This window comes from Physeter macrocephalus, chromosome 14 (assembly GCF_002837175.3).
Source record: "Physeter macrocephalus isolate SW-GA chromosome 14, ASM283717v5, whole genome shotgun sequence".
Lineage (NCBI taxonomy): Eukaryota > Metazoa > Chordata > Mammalia > Artiodactyla > Physeteridae > Physeter > Physeter macrocephalus.
The window spans coordinates 81,952,776-81,968,999 of record NC_041227.1 but is presented as its reverse complement, the minus strand read 5'-3'; the positions used below and the strand labels follow the sequence as shown (position 1 = coordinate 81,968,999).

Below are 16,224 nucleotides of genomic sequence, written 5' to 3'. Positions count from 1 at the left end.
AGAGTGAGCAAGGGTGCCCGGGGGCCGGCTCCCAGTGTGTCCTGGACCCCCAGCTGTGAGGACCCCTCATCCTTTGCCCGACGCCCAGCAGAGATCCCGAGGGGACACGCCACCCCACGGCCCCGGCTGTGGGAGGCTCCCGTGTGCACACGCCGCGCTGTGGTCTGCAGACGCCCTGCTGCGTCCCTACCGCGTCCCCGTAGGACAGCACGGGGTCGAAGAGGCTATCCAGGTAGCAGTCCAGTCCTCTGTGGGGCACGGCAGGCTCCCCGAGGCTGTCCGGGTCTGGCGGGGCTGTGGGGGCGCAGAAGTCAAGTTCTCTTCTCCCGCTGATCGCCACTCCTGGCTCCCAGGCTCCCTCCCCACCAGAGACAGCGGCCGCTGCTGGCGGACCTTGGCGGGTCGCTGTCCCTCTCCGGGCCTCAGTCTCCCCGTTGGTACCGTCCTCATCGTGGCTGCAGTGCCCGTCGGAGTCGGCCACGACGGGCACGTGCCCCGGGGGCCGGGGCCTAGCGGGCGTGTCCTCGTCCGAGTCCCAGCTGTTTCCGAACACCCTGTGGGGACGCAGAACACAGAGCAGCTCACCCCCCAGAGACCCAGAGCCCTCCCAGAACCCCCGTTCTCTCCCGTGCCCCGGAACTGGCTGGCTCTCTCCCTTTAAAGGCAGGGCCCTTTGGCGAGCCCCACCTCCGTGAGGACCTCGAAGCTCAAGTTCAGAACGCAGCCCCCACAGCCAGCATCCGGGAGGGGGAGCCTTGTGCTAGGAGAGGCCATCTCTACCTGGGACCTCCCCTGCCAGCCGTGGGCCCCTCTGCACCCACGATGAAGTAGGCTTTCCGTCGCGGGAACTCCCTGAGTAGCTCGAGGTCCGACACCAGGTCCAGCACGTAGTCGTGGCCGGCCAGCTCTGTCCATTGGACCCCCTTCTTCATAGCCACCGTCCAGCCCCGCCAGCCGTCGGCCAGCCCCCTGGAGACAGCACGCGAAGGGATGGGAGTAAGGGACAGAGCCGAGAGGTACCACCGGGGGAGGCCCTGGGATGGGAGCCAGACACCACTCGTAGCCGGAGTGGACCCTCCGGGGCTGGGGGCCTGGGTGGGGCACTCCAGGAGCCCACCTGTGCCTCAGAACGTCTCCGGCCACCTCTTCGCCCGTACTCCAGGAGTGCACCGGGCAGGAGAACTGGTCACCTGGGCGGCAGCACGTGCAGGGCTCAGCCCGGAGCGCCTGCGGGCCAGTCCTGCCGCCCCCCCCGGCTCTCGTCCTGGACCCTGAACTTGCATCTCACGGCCCCGGCTCCCCTTCCCGCTTCCAGGCCCAGCCCCCGTGTGCCTCCACACACTGACCTCTCTCCAGGGCTACATCCCGCAGGCCCCTCCCCAGCGTCTCCCAGGGCGGGGTGCGGGGAGGGGGCAGCTCACCGTTGAAGCAGCCCACGTCCAGCGCCATTCTGGCCTTCTCCTGGGTTGCCGTCCACTCGAGCTGGGTCAGCGGGAAGGTGCGGGCAGCGCCAGAGCCCTGCTGTTGGGCCTGGCCCATGGCCTGCATGAGGCGATGTTGACACACAGCCTGGAAGCCATTCCGCCCGTAATCAGACACAAACCTGATGGGTAGAAGCTGGCGGGAGGATGAGGAGGGACCTGCGGCTAGCCGGGAGTGGGGGAAGACCCCGAGGCCAGCCAGAGGGCCCAGGTCGGCCCAGAGCTCTGCGAGTGGTCTACAGATGATCTCGGGCAGCCCGGAGTTCCCGGGCTAAGCGGGAACGTCCAGGCCAGAGGTCCAAGGACGGCCAAAGAGGTTCCGGGTTGGCCCGCCTAAGCTTGTTGGAGCAAAACGTCACTGCCAGGGTAGGGTCTGCAGGGGGTGTGGGCAAAGACCTGGCCTCTGGGGACTCCCTCCGTTCCCTCCCCAGGTCACCCCGGTGGTCATCGGCCCTCTCTGAGCCTGCTTCCAGGTTCACAGAGACGCCCGCGAGGGTTCAACCTGACCCAGGACCAACCAGCCTGATCCCGGTCAGTGGCGGGCACTCCTCGTGCGGGGCTCCCCGCCCCCTCCCCACTGCTGGCAGCCTGGCCAGGAGCACCAGAGGAGCAGGCAGACAGCGGCTACCAGGGGGAAGCTAGAGCCGTGCCCACGGGAAGCCCAGCAGGCAGGTCGTGGCCCTGCCCCCGGCACAGATTCCCAGGGCCGGCTACTGCACGCGGCTCCGGGGAGCTCTGCACGCTCCGTAGCTCACAGCTACCCTGTGAGGTGGGTCCTGTCACCATCCCTAATTTCCAGGTAAGGAAAGAGGCTCAGAGACGAGACGGGCGGTGACTTGGCCCCGGTCACACGGCAAGTAAGTGTCAGAACCAGGATGCGTGCCCAGGGCCTGCTTGAGCTCTTTCCCTTGCAAATCATTCTTATCACCCAGCATCACCATCATCTTATCAAGACCAGGATGCTGACAACGGCTACAGGCACACAGCACTTACCGTGAGCCCGTCTCTGTTCTAAGCACTTCCCCCGCGTTTGCACGTTTAATAATCCTCACACAGCCTACTACGTAGCTACTCTCATCAGCCCCGTTTTATAGGAGAGGAAACAGGCTCAGAGAGATTAAGTAACTTGCCCGAGGTCACACAGGTCATACGCGGCTGAGCTGGGATGTGAACACAGACTATCGGAGTCTACACTCCTAACCATACCGCTACACCCCGCCCCCCACGATGTGAGAGGTCAGCGCCTCTCTTCCAAATTCCCCGCACCCAGAAGCCCTGTATCCCGCCTCACCCGGCTCCTGCCCTCCGCAGTGAAGCCCCGGGCCAGCCCCCAGGCCTGAGCTTCTAAGTCCGAGCCTCCCTCCTGGCCCAGCCTGACCCGGCGTCCGCCCCGGGCCCCCCAGCTGCACTCACTTGAGCAGGTACTTGTCGAGGCGCGGGGAAGGCGCGAAGCCGCTGAGGCAGGCGGCCAGCAGGAGCCAGCCCCGCTCGGCGTTGTGGGCACTGGGGTTGCGCCACACCTGGTTGGCCAGCTGCGCCAGGATCTCATCCCGCAGCTCGGGCACCGCCAGCCCTTTCTGCACGATGTAGTTCCCGAAGACGTGGTCCCGGGCTCCGTGCAGCTGGGGGTCGCCCATGAAACGCAGGATCTGGCCACAAACAGACTCTGCTGGGCCTCTCGGGGGGCTGTTCCCGCCAGGTCCCCACCCCCACCCCACATCCCTCTCGTGTCCTTCCCATGTCCCCCTGCCCATGTGGAAGTCCCCCATGTTACAGGGTAACGGCCACACTCTGGGCCGGGTGACCAAGCCTTTGGGAAAAATCAAGGTTCTCCTGCTCACGAACCTTCTATAGCCCCAGCCCCTCCCCACGCCCCCGGCCTCCAGGAGGCCCCTCACCTCCTGCACCATCCACGCCCCAGAAGGTACCTTCTAACATGCATATCCGACCACATCCCTCCCAGGCTCGTGGCTTGGGCTAGCAGAGGGGCCAGGAGGGCAGGGCGAGGGACCTCGCCGTCTGGCCTCGGGGGCAGGGGCTATGAATTCGGAGGTGGCCTAGGCAGACCCGTACCAGCTTGAAGATACCCACGGCCTCTGCATGATACTCCGCCGGCAGCCGTGTGAGGGGCGTCCTCAGGGGCGCTGTCAGCATCCCGAAGGCAGGTTCCTGGGGGCACAGGGCAGGCACGTGTCCACAGAGCTGGGACAGACGGACGCGTCTGGATCCACTGCTCTGGGCCAGGTCGGCGCACACCAGCCTGGGAAACACTGGTCCCCCGTGTGCAGACGGGTAACCGGCTTGCAGAGGGCCACACACCAGCGTACCGGTGACAGAGTCCCCGGGAGGCCCCCTCGGAGGGCAGGAAATGAGGAGCGGGGGTGACGTGCTGTGGGTCCACCGCTCGTTAGATTTCTGAAATGTTTCCACACAGCCACTTCCCGAGCCCCCGAGGGCCCTCCGCTGCTATCCAGGCCCCCTGGAGACCCCGGACTCCTCACGACCCAGACCCAGCAACTGAAAGGCTCATACCTGATCCCACAGGGCGTGGCCAGGAGCCAGCCCCAGGCTGAGGACAGTGCCGGTTCTAACTGGGCCTCTGCCAGCCCTTACCTTGAAGTGGCACCGGACAAACTTGGCCATGGGGTAGTTGTTGATATCCAGGGGCAGCGTGACCCGGGGCTCAGCCTGAAGCCGGGGAGTCCGCACGGGGGCCACCCGGGGCACCTGGCCCGTCCTGAGGCCTGTGGACAGAGGAGGCCGTGGGGGCCTGGTCCCCTCGTGCACCCGCTCCCACCACGCCGCCTGGCGCTGACGTACCCGCCACTGCTCGCAAGAGCCCAGCCAGCTCCACCGGGACCTCCAGGTGCCCCACAGCCACCACCTGCCGCTTGCTCAGCTCCTGGGGGGAGGGCACGGGGTGAGGAAACAGGCCTGCCGCTCCCCCACCTGCCGGCCTCCCTTCCTGTCCCCTGCGGCCACCCGGACCCCCGAACCCACCTCCTGCCCCCGTAGCCGCGCCTCCGCCGCCCAGAGCCTCCACTCCGCCCTCGGCTGCAGGAGAGCAGATGGTCAGGGCGGGCAGCGGCGGGCAGGGGCGCGGCCAGAGAAAGGGGGTGAAGGGGGTGTGTGGGGAAAGACAGCGAGGGGGGCACAGGCAGAAGGCGCACAGTGACGCTTCGGGGAAGCAGAGAGGCACCGGATTTCTGGGAAGTAGCGGAGAGACGTGTGACGGGGCCCCTCCCCGGCGCCCACAGAACCTCCAGTAAAGGCGCAGCTCCTCGGGGCTTTGGGGTTATGTCTGTCTGTCTGGCGGCGGGTTGTACAACAATAAGCCGAGACCGGCACGAAGGCAAGAGCAACACCAGAGCCGGTGCTGTTCAGGTCGCCAACTTCTAATCGCGCCCGGGTGCTGGGGCCGCTGCTGTGAGCCCCGCACCAGCCACACCCTTCCCATGCAGCCTCTCCTGCAACTCCCTGCACACCCCAAGGGGTGGGTGGGGAGATCGCGGCTACAGAGGGCCCAGCGGGGATTCGAACCCAAGCCCGCCCCGGCCAACAGTCTCCGCCTGGGGGCCAAGTGCTTCCTCCCCGTTGCTGCTGTCCCCCCCGGGGCCCGACGGGGCAGGCCCGGCTCCTGGGAGGAGGGCGAGGGGCAGCCCTGCAGCACCTTGAGGTGACGCTGGTGGCTTGTGCACGTGTGCACCAGGGCCCGGAACTTCACCAGACGCCTCCTCATCTGCTGATACCGCTGCCTGGGGGTGGGGAGGAAAGGAGGGTCTGGGTAGGGGGGTTTCGGGGCAGGGGTCATGAGTGACCAAGGGGCAGAGACGCCCACACCCGCCTTGCTTGGGTATCAGTGCCCACACTTCACTCCGGGGCCCTCTGCACAAAGCGAAACGATCTCGGAGAGGGGCAGTGACCCGGCCAAGGTCACACGACAACCTGAGTGGCAGGACCTGGATTAAACCGTCTGGACGATGTACCTCCGATCAGGTTGTAGCCCCACGGTATGGGACATGCCGTGGGGGGGGGGCCCTCTTGGCTGGAGGGATTCCCACCCACTGGCCACAAGGACCAGGGGGTGGGAGGGAAGGACATCCAAAAGCAGAGACACAGAGTCTGATCACCCTTCCTGCAGAGGCCCTACTCTCCGCTTGCATGCCTCCAGGAACAGGGAACTCACTACCCAAGTTCAGGCTCGGCCTTCCCAGAGCCCAGCCGTCGGACTCCAGGGAGTCCTGCCCTCTCTGGGCCACACCTGGCCAGGTAGCCACGGGCCCGGCTCTGCAGCAAGATGATCTTGCGGCGCAGGGAGCGGAAACGCCGCTGAACGAAGAAGCCGCGGAGGCAGCGCTGCAGCGTGAGGGCTGCCATGTTCAGGACGTGCTCCCGCATGCCTTCCAGCAGCTGGTGCAGATGCTCCTTCAGGAACAGCTGAGGGCAGGAGGCAAGGACTGAGGCAGGGGAAGGCCAGGTGGCTGCCTGGAGGCCCCTCCCTCTCCAGAGGGCCACGGAGACAGACAGACAAGGCAGCCCTGGAGTAGGGTGGAGGATGCGCTGGGTCTGGAGAGGCGGGGGAAGGCGGGACGGTGAATCAGGCGGTGGGAACAGCCAGGCAAAGTCCGGAGGTAGGATCAGCATCCATTTGCCAGCTTGACTGGATGGCCTCTGGGACAGCAGCCTGCAGCCTCAGTGCTTCTGAGCCCACAGGCTCCCGCCGTGGGGCACCCAGGGGCTGAGTGGCGGCGAGACTCACCTTGCTGACGCCGACGCGGTACATGTTGGGCGTGACCGTGCACAGGCGGCTCAGCGTGGACACGCACGTGTCCCCAGTGGCTGGCAGGTTGTGCTGGAGGGCCACTAGACAGCGGTACCTGCAGGGCCCAAACCCAGCGTGGGTCTGTGGGGCCCACCCGGTCACCTGCTAGACCTTGGGGTCACCATCCCCAACCCCCGCCTCCCGGAAGCCCGAGTTCCAGCAACGCCTCTACCCACGGAGTCTTCTAACCAGAAAAAGCCTCTCTGTCCTCAAGACTCTGCTGAGGGCTTCCCTGGTGGCGCAGTGGTTAAGAATCCACTCGCCAACACAGGGGATATGGGTTCGAGCCCTGGTCCGGGAAGATCCCACACGCCGCGGAGCAGCTAAGCCCGTGCGCCACAACTACTGAAGCCCGCGCGCCTAGAGCCCGCGCTCCGCGACACAATGAGAAGTCCGTGCCCTGCAGCGAAGAGCAGCCCCGCTCGCCGTAACTGGAGAAAGCCCGCGTGCAGCAATGAAGACCCAACACGGTCAAGAATAAATAAATAAGGAAATAGATAAATAAAATGAAATATAAGAGGCCCTAAAAATAAGCTCAAAAATTTTGAAAATTAAAAAAACAAAACAAATACTTAGCAACCCGAAAACTGGAATAAATTGTTTCAGTAGAACAAGGTGATTTAGCGCCATCTGCTGGAAACTTGTCAAAATAACTATTAAAATTACTACTCTTTGGAATCAACACACACGTAATAAAACTATGAAAAATTGCAAGACGATAAACATATCTTCCATATAACAGCTAGCACGTGCTGGTCTTGTGTACTGCACAACCTGAGCAACCGTGCATGGCAAGCCCTATTCATCCTGGGTCGCGTATTCCTAGGGCCACGGTAGGCTGGGAAGGGGTCTCTGGAGCTCAGAACCACCCTGGCCGAGGTACCTGTCGATGAACACCTGGAAGGGCAGCCGCACCGGAAAGCCCTCCTTGCGGATCCGCACAGTCTCCAGCATCCCCGAATAGCGTAACTGGGCCATCACCACATCTGGCTCAAAGAGGCCTGGCTCCTGGGGGAAGGCTCAGATAGGGAGCCTGCCCATTGGCCCAACAGATGGAGGGCCAGAGAGGCAAAGCCACTCACCCAAGGTCACACAGCATGGGGAGAGGACTTGGCTCCCCCAGGGACCTCAGCCGTCACATACCTTCTTGTGGTTGGGCTTCAGGCACCTGACGAACAAGGGGTTGCACCTGGGCAGGGGCGGGAGGAGGGTACTGTGAGGCCCCAGAGGAGCAGGGTGCTTACCCCTGAGGGTCACAGGGCGGGTCAGAGGTGAGGCTGGCTGTCCGCGCCCCTGCCACGCCCACCTCTCCATCTTTTCCACCAGATCCAGGAGCGACTGCTGGAACTTCGCGGCCGCCGTGTGCGCCTTGCAGAGCCGGGTGACGGAGCTGCTCTTGCCCAGGCGCTGAGGGGCAGTCTGCAGGGCATGGCTGGAGAAGAGGTGCGCCACCACCTGGGCCAGTCAGCAGTCAAGGCGCGGGAGACGGCAGACAGGGACGGGGAGGGACCCAGAGGCAGAGACGAGGAGAGACAGAGACAGGGAAAGGACAAACGGCGTCAGTCTCTGGACCAGAGGGATCAGAAAAGTGACCCGCTGGACCCCGGTCCTCTCTGCGAGGCCGCGCCCTCCCAGCCGGCACACCTCTCAAGTGACCCTCCCGTGGCTGGGGAACACACAGGCACTGACTCCGTGCCTGGCCCCGAGGTGGCCTGGTACAGAGCTGGCCGTGAGCTCCGGCAACGTCCTCAGGGGGACGGCGCCCATTCGACAGAGGGAGAAGTGGAGGCCGAGAAGGTGTGGCGATGGAAGAACCGCTCAGGGAGGTACGGGGTGGGGTACCACCCCACCTGCCGGGCTGGGAGAGGGGCCTAACGGTGGGCTGGGTGCTCAGGCTGCGGGAGGCTGGGGTGGCGAGGCGAGGCTCGCTCACCCGTGTCCGGCTCCGCACAAACAGGTCCAGCACATCCTGGCGCACCTGGTCATGGTTCTTGTCCAGGAACTTGTGTACCTGGAAAGGGGGAGGGGCGGGGCAGCTCGGGCTGGACCCCACCCCCACCCCACGCAGCCCCGGGGTGCGTCAGCCTGCCTGCTCCCCTCCTCCTCCCTCCTCCTAACAGTGGGTCAGGGGCTCACAGCCCCGCGTGACCCTGGCCCTGCCCCTCCAGGCCTCGGCCTCCCTGTCTATCCTAGGAGGGACGGGCCCCTCCCCCTGCTCTGGTCCCCTGCCCTCCTGCCCCACTAGCCTCTCCACTCCCAGGGCAGGGGCAGTAGCCACAGCTTCACGTGACCAGTCCACATCTTGGCCCCATCCTCAGTGAGGACACTGTCCTGTGCCCCTTCTACGGATGAGGAAAACGAGGCCCAGTGGGGACAGAGGCTAAAAATCCTGGCCTGAGACATCTCCAGGGCAGGAATGAGCCGAGATGACAGTGGTGACAGTGACCGCTGATGGGGGCTCCTCCTCATCACACCCGCCCTGGCCCTGGACTTCTCTCACTCACCCCGTGAGACGGGCACTATTATTATCCCCGCTTTCCAGATAAGGAAACTGAGGCTCAGAGAGGTAAAGTGACTTGGCCAAGGTCACACAGCTGAGGATCAGCAGGGCCAAAACTGGAACGGGTGCCAGTGTCTCCAGCGGCGGGGAAGGGCACTGGAGGCCATGGTTCTGGGTCTCACCTGGTAGGTGACTTTGCCTGCGTAGTGCTTGATGGTGAACTCGGGCAGTGGCATCTTGGGTTTGGAGTAGAGCGGGTTGGCGCCGTGGTGGTAATGGCACTTCTGCAGAAACGTGTGGTCTGTGGCCTGGGGGTAGGCGGTGGTCAGCGGGCGGACAGGGGCCCGGCATCCCATTCCTCGCCTAGTGGCAAATTCTCCAGCCCTGACTGGTCCCCAGCGAGCACCAGGGAGGAGGAACAAGTCCCCGCTTCCCCTGGCTGCCCACTGCTCGGGCTGGGGCGGCCTAAGCGGACCCTGAAGACGGGTGTGCTCCCAGCTGCCCCCCAATCCAGCTCAGCTGTCTCTGCACGCCCTAGTCCCACTGCCCAGAACACCCATCCCACCCTAGTGTTTTTCAATCAGAATTTGAGGCCCAAGCACAAGGTCACCTCCTCCAGGAAGCCTTCTATGACTTCCCAGGCTGGTGCAGCCCCTCGTCCCGAGCCCCCATCCAGCCTCAGTCGCCCCAGGCTTGAACGGCAGGTTGGGTGTCCTGAGCTCCCGACCCCAGTCCAGATCAGAGAGGAATGCAGGACCTGAGGCTCAGAGACGTCCAGCGTCCTGAGCAGGCTCCCACAGCGCCGCGGCTCACCTGGGGGAAGCAGCACTGGTCGTCGAGGATGCGCAGGATGCCGTAGGGCTTCAGCGAGATGAGGTTAATGCAGGGCTGATTGTCGGCGAAGGCGATCTCCCGCCAGTCGAGCTGCTCGCGGATGTACTCCTCCTGCAGGCGGCGGGCCTCTACCTCCTAGCCCTGGGTCCCTCCCAGCCCATCCCCCAGGCGGACGCCATCCGGGGGCCTGGCCAGGGCACTCTGCGTGCACGCCTCCCAGCCCGGGGAGCTCACTCCCCAGCAGGGCAACACGAACCGCCTCCTCTGGGCCCTGCCCCTCCCCCGGCCTGGAACAGCCCTGCCAAGGGTGAGGAGGACCCCCCAAGGGGCTCTTCTCTACGCTCAGCACCCCCGCACCTGCCCCTCCGTAACACCGGCTTTCGCGTGTACTGGCTCCCAGCACAACCCACCTGCCTCCAAGGAGGCCCAGTGGGGACGGGACAGAGAGCTGACGGAGGGCTCTCACCTGCTCCTCCTGGAAGACAATCTTGTTGAAGAGGTACTGGAGGCTCTCGTTTGCATAGTTGATGCACAGCTGCTCGAAGCTGTTGAAACTCAGGTCCTGCCGGGCGCGTGGTGAGGCTGGGCCCAGCCCCTCCGTGGCCAGCAGCCCGTCCGTCCCGCCCAGGGCCTGCCCACTGCCCCGTGCAGACTCATCCCCGCCTTCCGCGGCCGCACTTGCAGCAAACTGGAGCCCCGCCCACAGACCCCCTGCCCAGAACCCTCGGTGGCTCCGACCGTGCGCAGGTGAGAACCCGACAGTCCCGTGCTAGGTGGCACGTACAGTGGCTGAAGCCCCAGGCTCTGGAACCTCCTGCCTACGTCCCAATCCTGGCTCTGCCACCTCCTAAGCCCCCCATGCCTGAGTTTCCCCACCTGTAAAATGGGGATAAGGACAGTGCCCACCTCCCAGGCTGGTTGTGAGGACTGAGTGAGCTAATAGGCAAAGTGCTTAGAACATCAGCTGGCACGCAACAGGTGCCGCGGGAGCCTCAGCTGCCGCTTCTGTTATTCTGATTTTGCCCGTCTCTCTCCACGTCCCCCACCCTAACCTCCCAGATGACTTCCGCCTCCCCAGACACCACGGCCCACACCTCTGAGCCTCCGCACAGGCTGTTCCCTCCCCCTCAAATGCCTTGACTGGTTTTTAAGGAATTGGCTCAGGACGTCTCCTCCCCCTCCAGGAAACCCGGCCTGATGCCTGCCCGGCGAGGGTTCTGCTCTAGGCTCCGCCAGCGCCAGGCTGCCTCGGTTACAGCTCTGACCACACGTGTTTGTCAGCGTCCATCCTCATCCCACCCGGTCCCTCCGAGAAGCGCCCCTAGGGCAGGGCCCAGGTCTGGTTCTTTCTGGGGTCCCTGGTGTTGCCCACAGGGCCTGGCGCCCGGAGGCCCCGGGGGTGCTTGTGGGCGAGCGGAGGGAGATAATCACGGGGGGGGGCCCCCGAACAGACGAGGGTGCGAGAGCGCCCCCGGGGCCCCACCTCGAAGCCATAGATATCCAGGATGGCGACGGACAGCGCGTCCTGCTGCGGGGACACCAGCGCGTTGACCCGGGCGATGAGCCAGCCAAACAGCAGCGCGTACAGGACCTTGGCGATGGCATCCCTGGAGCAGAGATGGTGTTTGGGGGGGGCAGGCACGGTGAGGGGGCGGGGGACCTGGGGCTCAGGCAGGAGGTGTGGCCTCACCTGGCATCCACGGCGCTCTCCACGGTCAGGGGGGTGAAGATCTTCTCTCGCATTGTCTCCTGCGGGGGATGCAGCCCCTGAGTGACAGCGGGTTGGCCACCACCTCCGGAAAGCCCCCAGAGGACTGGAGGTGGGGGGCGTGGGGAGGGGAGCCGGGGAGATGGTGTGACTTGACTCAGGCACGAAGTCAGCCAGGGGCAGGACAGACACCCTCGTCCCCCCTTCTGCCTGGCCTGCTGGTGGGATGAGGGCTGCCAGTCTGAGGGGGAGACAGAGGCAGAAGCAGACACAACGGTGACATCAGCCTGGGGATGGGGGAGGGCAGGGGTGTGGGAGATACTGGCCCAGCCAGGGGTCAGGGACGGCTCCCTGGAGCAGAGGGTACCTGTGCTGGGGCTTGAGGATCAGCAGGTGTGAAAAAGGGAACAGCATTCCAGGCAGAGGGAACAACCTATGCAAAGGCCTGGAGACTGGTGCCAAATGCCTTTGGGGTCTGAGGTTACCCACCTCTGGGCCAGACCCAGAAGATGGACAGGCTGGGGAGGTGGGGGAGAGGGGCAGGGGGCCCACCCAGGACGGGGCACAGAGCGGCTCCGTCCAGGGCTGGCAGGAGGCTTCGAGAGCATACCCCGCGCCCAGGGACTCACGGTCACTTTGAAGGTGATGGCCTTCTGCAGGCCCTCGGGGGAGACCTGCAGCAGCTCGGCCACGGCCTGGATCTCCCGGGCGCTCACCACCGAGGCAACCTCCTGTGCGTCCGTCTGCAAAACACCCACAGGAGTGCATTTTGAGCTAAATAAGCTTTTTACACGAGCTCCTATAAAAAACACAAACAAGCGAGAACAGCCAGGAAAATTCTAAAACAGAAAAGGAGTACAGGGATCCCTGAAGATGGTAAAACATAAAGTTAGAATAATTAAACCACTGTGGGAACAGACACATAGCTCGTAAACAGGTCAACGAAGCACGATAAAAAAGTCAGGAGTCAGACACAAACGTACGCGGGAACTCTCAGTACGGGATAAATACGTATTTCTCAAGTTGGGAGACCGAGTCACTACCTAAACAAAAAGACAAGATCCCTACCCTGTACCTTACTAGAATAAACTCCTGACGAACCAGAGATTTAAATGGTAAAAAAATAATCACAGAAACCATAAAAGATCTTCAAACGATTATAGGCATAAGCTTTCATGATTTTAGAGAGATAGATCTCTAAGACGATAAAAAGTCTAAAATTTGCATAAGACTGGGTAAATGAAATACCTGAAAATAATTTTTTAAATCTGCATAGCAAAAAAACCCCACCACAACCCGAAACAGCAAAAGACCTGTAAACGATCAAAATATAAACGATAAGCCAGAAAATACATTTGCAGCTCACCCTAGAGACAAAGGGCCGATTCCCTTAACGTGTATAAAGAGCTCTCACGCGTCAATTAGAAAAAGATGAACAACCCCAAAGCGGGGGAAAAAGACCAAATGATCTGTGCTTCTGGCTGTGAGCCGGCGGTATTTCAGCCGGTTCTTCAGCCTCCAGAAGTCGCCCACGTCCCGAGGGAGCGGGCCGTGCGGCCGTGGTGTCCCCTCACCTCATACTTCTCGAAGTAGACGTTGCCCAGGTGCAGGATGGAGGCCAGGACGCGGAAGATGCCGTCCTGGTCCTCGGCGCTGAAGCCCAGCACCTCCATGGCGGCCAGCAGCCGGCGGAAGTCGTCTGCGTCGCTCTTCCCTGAGATTTCACAGTTCCCACCCTGGGCGAGGGCAGGGCAGGGGTCGGGGACCCTGGGTGGGGGCCAGGAGCCCTCAAGGTCCCTGCTCTGACCCGGCCTACAGCGTGGCCGGAGCTCCCCGTTCTCCATCCACTCCCGAGGGCCGGAGGCTCCGCGCGGGCACCGCACGCCAGGCCCTGTGCTGAGGGCTTCGTGTACGTTTCCTTCTTCTAATCCTCACACCCCCCCTGCCGAGCGGGACTGTGCTGTCCCCATTTTACAGACGACGAAAGCGAGGCTCTGGAAGGAAGTGTAGTTGCTCCAGGCCGCTTAGTTCTAGTCTAGGCTCCAGAAAAACAAAGAATCAGGTCGGCCTCCCCTACCCTGGCTTTGGACCCCAAAGACACCTGTCCCCCTTGCCACGATGAGACATCGCAAGTCCAAACTCACCCTCCCAGACCTCCATCGCCTTCGCTGGCTATCAGGACGCCACGACTTGGCTCTCTCGGCCCACGCGGACTGATGGGGGGAGGGGACCAGGCCCAGGGCCCTCAGACGCCTGCTGGCTCTCACCTGGTTCAGGTAGTAGTAGGTCTCGGCCTCCTGCAGGCTGAAGGCCTGCCGGAGCTGGGCGGGCAGCCCAGCCAGCAGCTCGTAGAAGATGTGGTAGTTCCTCTCATTTTTGGCCTGTGGAGTGGGTTGGAGGCTGCAGGGAGGGGAGCCGCCGACCGAGGTGACCCCGGACACACGTACAGGCCCAGCTATGCCCACAGATACGAGTACACACACGGGCCTCAGGTGAGACCGGTGCCCCTGTGGCGAGTGAGCCCCAGCCTGGCACTGGCAGGGGGTCGGGGGTACCCTGGTGTGGTGGTGGGGAGCGGCTCTGGGCGGGATTTAACTCTGCTTGGAGAAATGAGAGAAACGTGGCCCTTTTCGCATGTGTATCAGCTACACAGTCCTCTGCACACGCGTGTCCACGAACCAGACGTGTACTCGCAGGGCCAGCCAGGGTGGTGGGCGCAGACTGTGGCCAGGCCTCGAGCCAGGCCCTTGGGACACAAAGGGGAACAAGGCAGACAGAAGCCCCTGGCCTCGTGGGAGCCCACCTGCTGGCCAGGGAGACAGACCCTCAGCAGAGCACGGTGGGTGAGAGAAGCGCTCTGCAGAGAAACAACGCAGCCAAGGGGGTGGGCAGTGGTGGGGGGCGGGGAGGGCTGCATTTCTTCCCCGGCCGCTTCCCTGGGGCGTGGCCTTCAGCGAAGACTTGGAGGAGGGGAGGGGTTCGGCCATGCAGCTGTCTGGGGGAAGGGTGCTCCGGGTAAAAGGAACAGGCGCCGCGAAGGCCTGGTGGCAGCAGGATGGGGCCAGTGTGCCTCAGGGACAAGGACGGGGCGCGGGGGAGGGGAGGAGACGCGGCCACAAGCCCGCGCGCAGGCACGCAGGCACGCACGCACACACGCACACACGCACACACACACACACACAGCCCGAGCGTCGTTCATCAGCTCAGCCAGGTGCCAGGCTCAGAGGGTCTGCACGCCCCACACCCGACCCCATCCTGACACACCTGAAACACGATCCTGGATTTCTCCAGCAGGTACTGCGAGGTTATGGCACCAGAAATCACGCCCCTGGGGAGGGAGCACAGTCAGCTACGCCGGGCACCGTGCACACAAGGCCCCGGGGTCTCCACCGCGGCCCACTCACCCTTCCAGAAAGATCTCCACAAACTTCCCAAAGCGGCTGGAGTTGTCATTCCTGACAGTTTTGGCGTTACCGAAGGACTCCAGGAGGGGTGTGGCCTCCAGGATCTGGGCGACAGAGGAAGACTCGGGCATTGCGGGGAGCCCGCGGGGGCCTCCCCAGGTCCCCCACCGCCCACCCCACGCCACCTGCCCCGCACCGCACAAGCGTGCGCACACGCACCCCCAATACCTTTATCTTCGGGAGCCGCCAGCAGAGGAGGAGGGCAGGACAAGAACAGAAGCGGGTCACCCGCGGGACCAACCGGCTCCCCCCAGGACGCCGGGGGGCCTCCCACCGCGGAGGGAGTGGCCGAGCCCTCCCGGCCCTCGGCAGGCAGGAGAGCCGCCAGCTGAGAGCAAACCCCGGAGCCTCGGAGCCCCAGGTGTCTGGGCTCGGGGACCGTGGCGTGGCCCGAGGTGGGGGGTCTGCTGGGCCTTCCTGCCAAAGGGCTCTGGGGGTGTTCTTACCCCCCTCCCCAGCCACTGCCGGCCGTGAACCACCCAGTCTCCTGGAAAGGCCTCCTACCTGCCCCGCCTTGCTCCCTCCAGGGGTCCTCCGCTACCCTCGGGAGGTCCCGCCCCGCCCCCACCCCCCGGCTCCCACCCCTCGGGCTCCAGGCCCTGCACGGCCCAGCCCCATCTCCTGTCCCCTCCCCCCCGCCCGGCACTGCAGTCCCGACTGGGCCCGCGCCAGCCTCTGGGCACTGGCGCTCTGCCCCCCCCGCAGCCCTCAGCCCTTCGTACGTCCACGTCTCCCGCTAGAGCATCGGCCCCACAGGCAGGACTCTGTGCACACGCCTAGGGTTCAGCACCCACACAGGGCCTGGCAGTAGCAGGCTCTCGACAAACACCTGCTGCGGGGGGACCTCCTTGGTGGGCCGGTGGTTAGGGCTCCGCGCTTCCACTGCACGGGGTGCCGGTTGCATCCCCGGTTGGGGAACTAAGACCCCCACGGGCCGCACTATGCGGCCAAAACATACCAAAAAAAAAAATCTGCTAAACGGATGAAACGGGGGATAGCTTTTTACGAGAGCAGAGCCGCTAGGCTGTTGTAGCTAATCACAGCACCCGCTTCTTAAGCACCTACTGCATGCCAGACCTTTTGCCCCAGTTACAGCGTTGTTAACAACCCTACGAGGTAGGTGCTAGTATCGCCCTGGCTTCCAGATCAGGAAACTGAGGCTGGGAGAGGTGAGGCAGCGTGCCCGGGACTCCAGGGTCGGAAAGAGCAAGGGCGCAACGCACCACAGCCCGTGCTCGGCGATGTAGGCAGTGCTTTCTCTGGCTGTGTCATTTCCTCAAGATAAACTTTTTTTTTTGTTTTTTTTTTTGTTTTTTTGCGGTACGTGGGCCTCTCATCGCTGCGGCCTCTCCCGTTGCGGAGCACAGGCTCCGGACGCGCAGGCTCAGCGGCCATGGCTCACGGGCCCAGCCGCT

The 16,224-nt window shown here is 63.7% G+C and overlaps 1 protein-coding gene across 1 annotated transcript in view; it reads right to left on the bottom strand.

The window, feature by feature from the left end:
- The window catches only part of MYO15A (myosin XVA), a 46,877-nt gene that overhangs the window by 15,028 nt on the left and 15,625 nt on the right, over positions 1–16,224 (bottom strand). Inside the window, exons 10-37 of the mRNA XM_028498071.2 lie at positions 14,978–14,983; positions 14,750–14,853; positions 14,610–14,673; positions 13,613–13,726; positions 12,920–13,081; positions 11,975–12,088; positions 11,328–11,386; positions 11,121–11,244; positions 10,104–10,199; positions 9,617–9,748; positions 8,986–9,111; positions 8,237–8,314; positions 7,610–7,758; positions 7,447–7,492; positions 7,187–7,311; positions 6,241–6,358; positions 5,743–5,918; positions 5,152–5,236; positions 4,482–4,535; positions 4,302–4,383; positions 4,095–4,225; positions 3,555–3,650; positions 2,895–3,130; positions 1,422–1,603; positions 1,118–1,190; positions 781–969; positions 394–554; positions 191–285 (exon numbers count right to left, since the gene is read on the bottom strand). Coding sequence (XP_028353872.2) covers positions 191–285; positions 394–554; positions 781–969; positions 1,118–1,190; positions 1,422–1,603; positions 2,895–3,130; positions 3,555–3,650; positions 4,095–4,225; positions 4,302–4,383; positions 4,482–4,535; positions 5,152–5,236; positions 5,743–5,918; positions 6,241–6,358; positions 7,187–7,311; positions 7,447–7,492; positions 7,610–7,758; positions 8,237–8,314; positions 8,986–9,111; positions 9,617–9,748; positions 10,104–10,199; positions 11,121–11,244; positions 11,328–11,386; positions 11,975–12,088; positions 12,920–13,081; positions 13,613–13,726; positions 14,610–14,673; positions 14,750–14,853; positions 14,978–14,983 — 3,177 coding nt within the window. The remainder of the gene's footprint in view (positions 1–190; positions 286–393; positions 555–780; positions 970–1,117; positions 1,191–1,421; positions 1,604–2,894; positions 3,131–3,554; positions 3,651–4,094; positions 4,226–4,301; positions 4,384–4,481; positions 4,536–5,151; positions 5,237–5,742; positions 5,919–6,240; positions 6,359–7,186; positions 7,312–7,446; positions 7,493–7,609; positions 7,759–8,236; positions 8,315–8,985; positions 9,112–9,616; positions 9,749–10,103; positions 10,200–11,120; positions 11,245–11,327; positions 11,387–11,974; positions 12,089–12,919; positions 13,082–13,612; positions 13,727–14,609; positions 14,674–14,749; positions 14,854–14,977; positions 14,984–16,224) is intronic.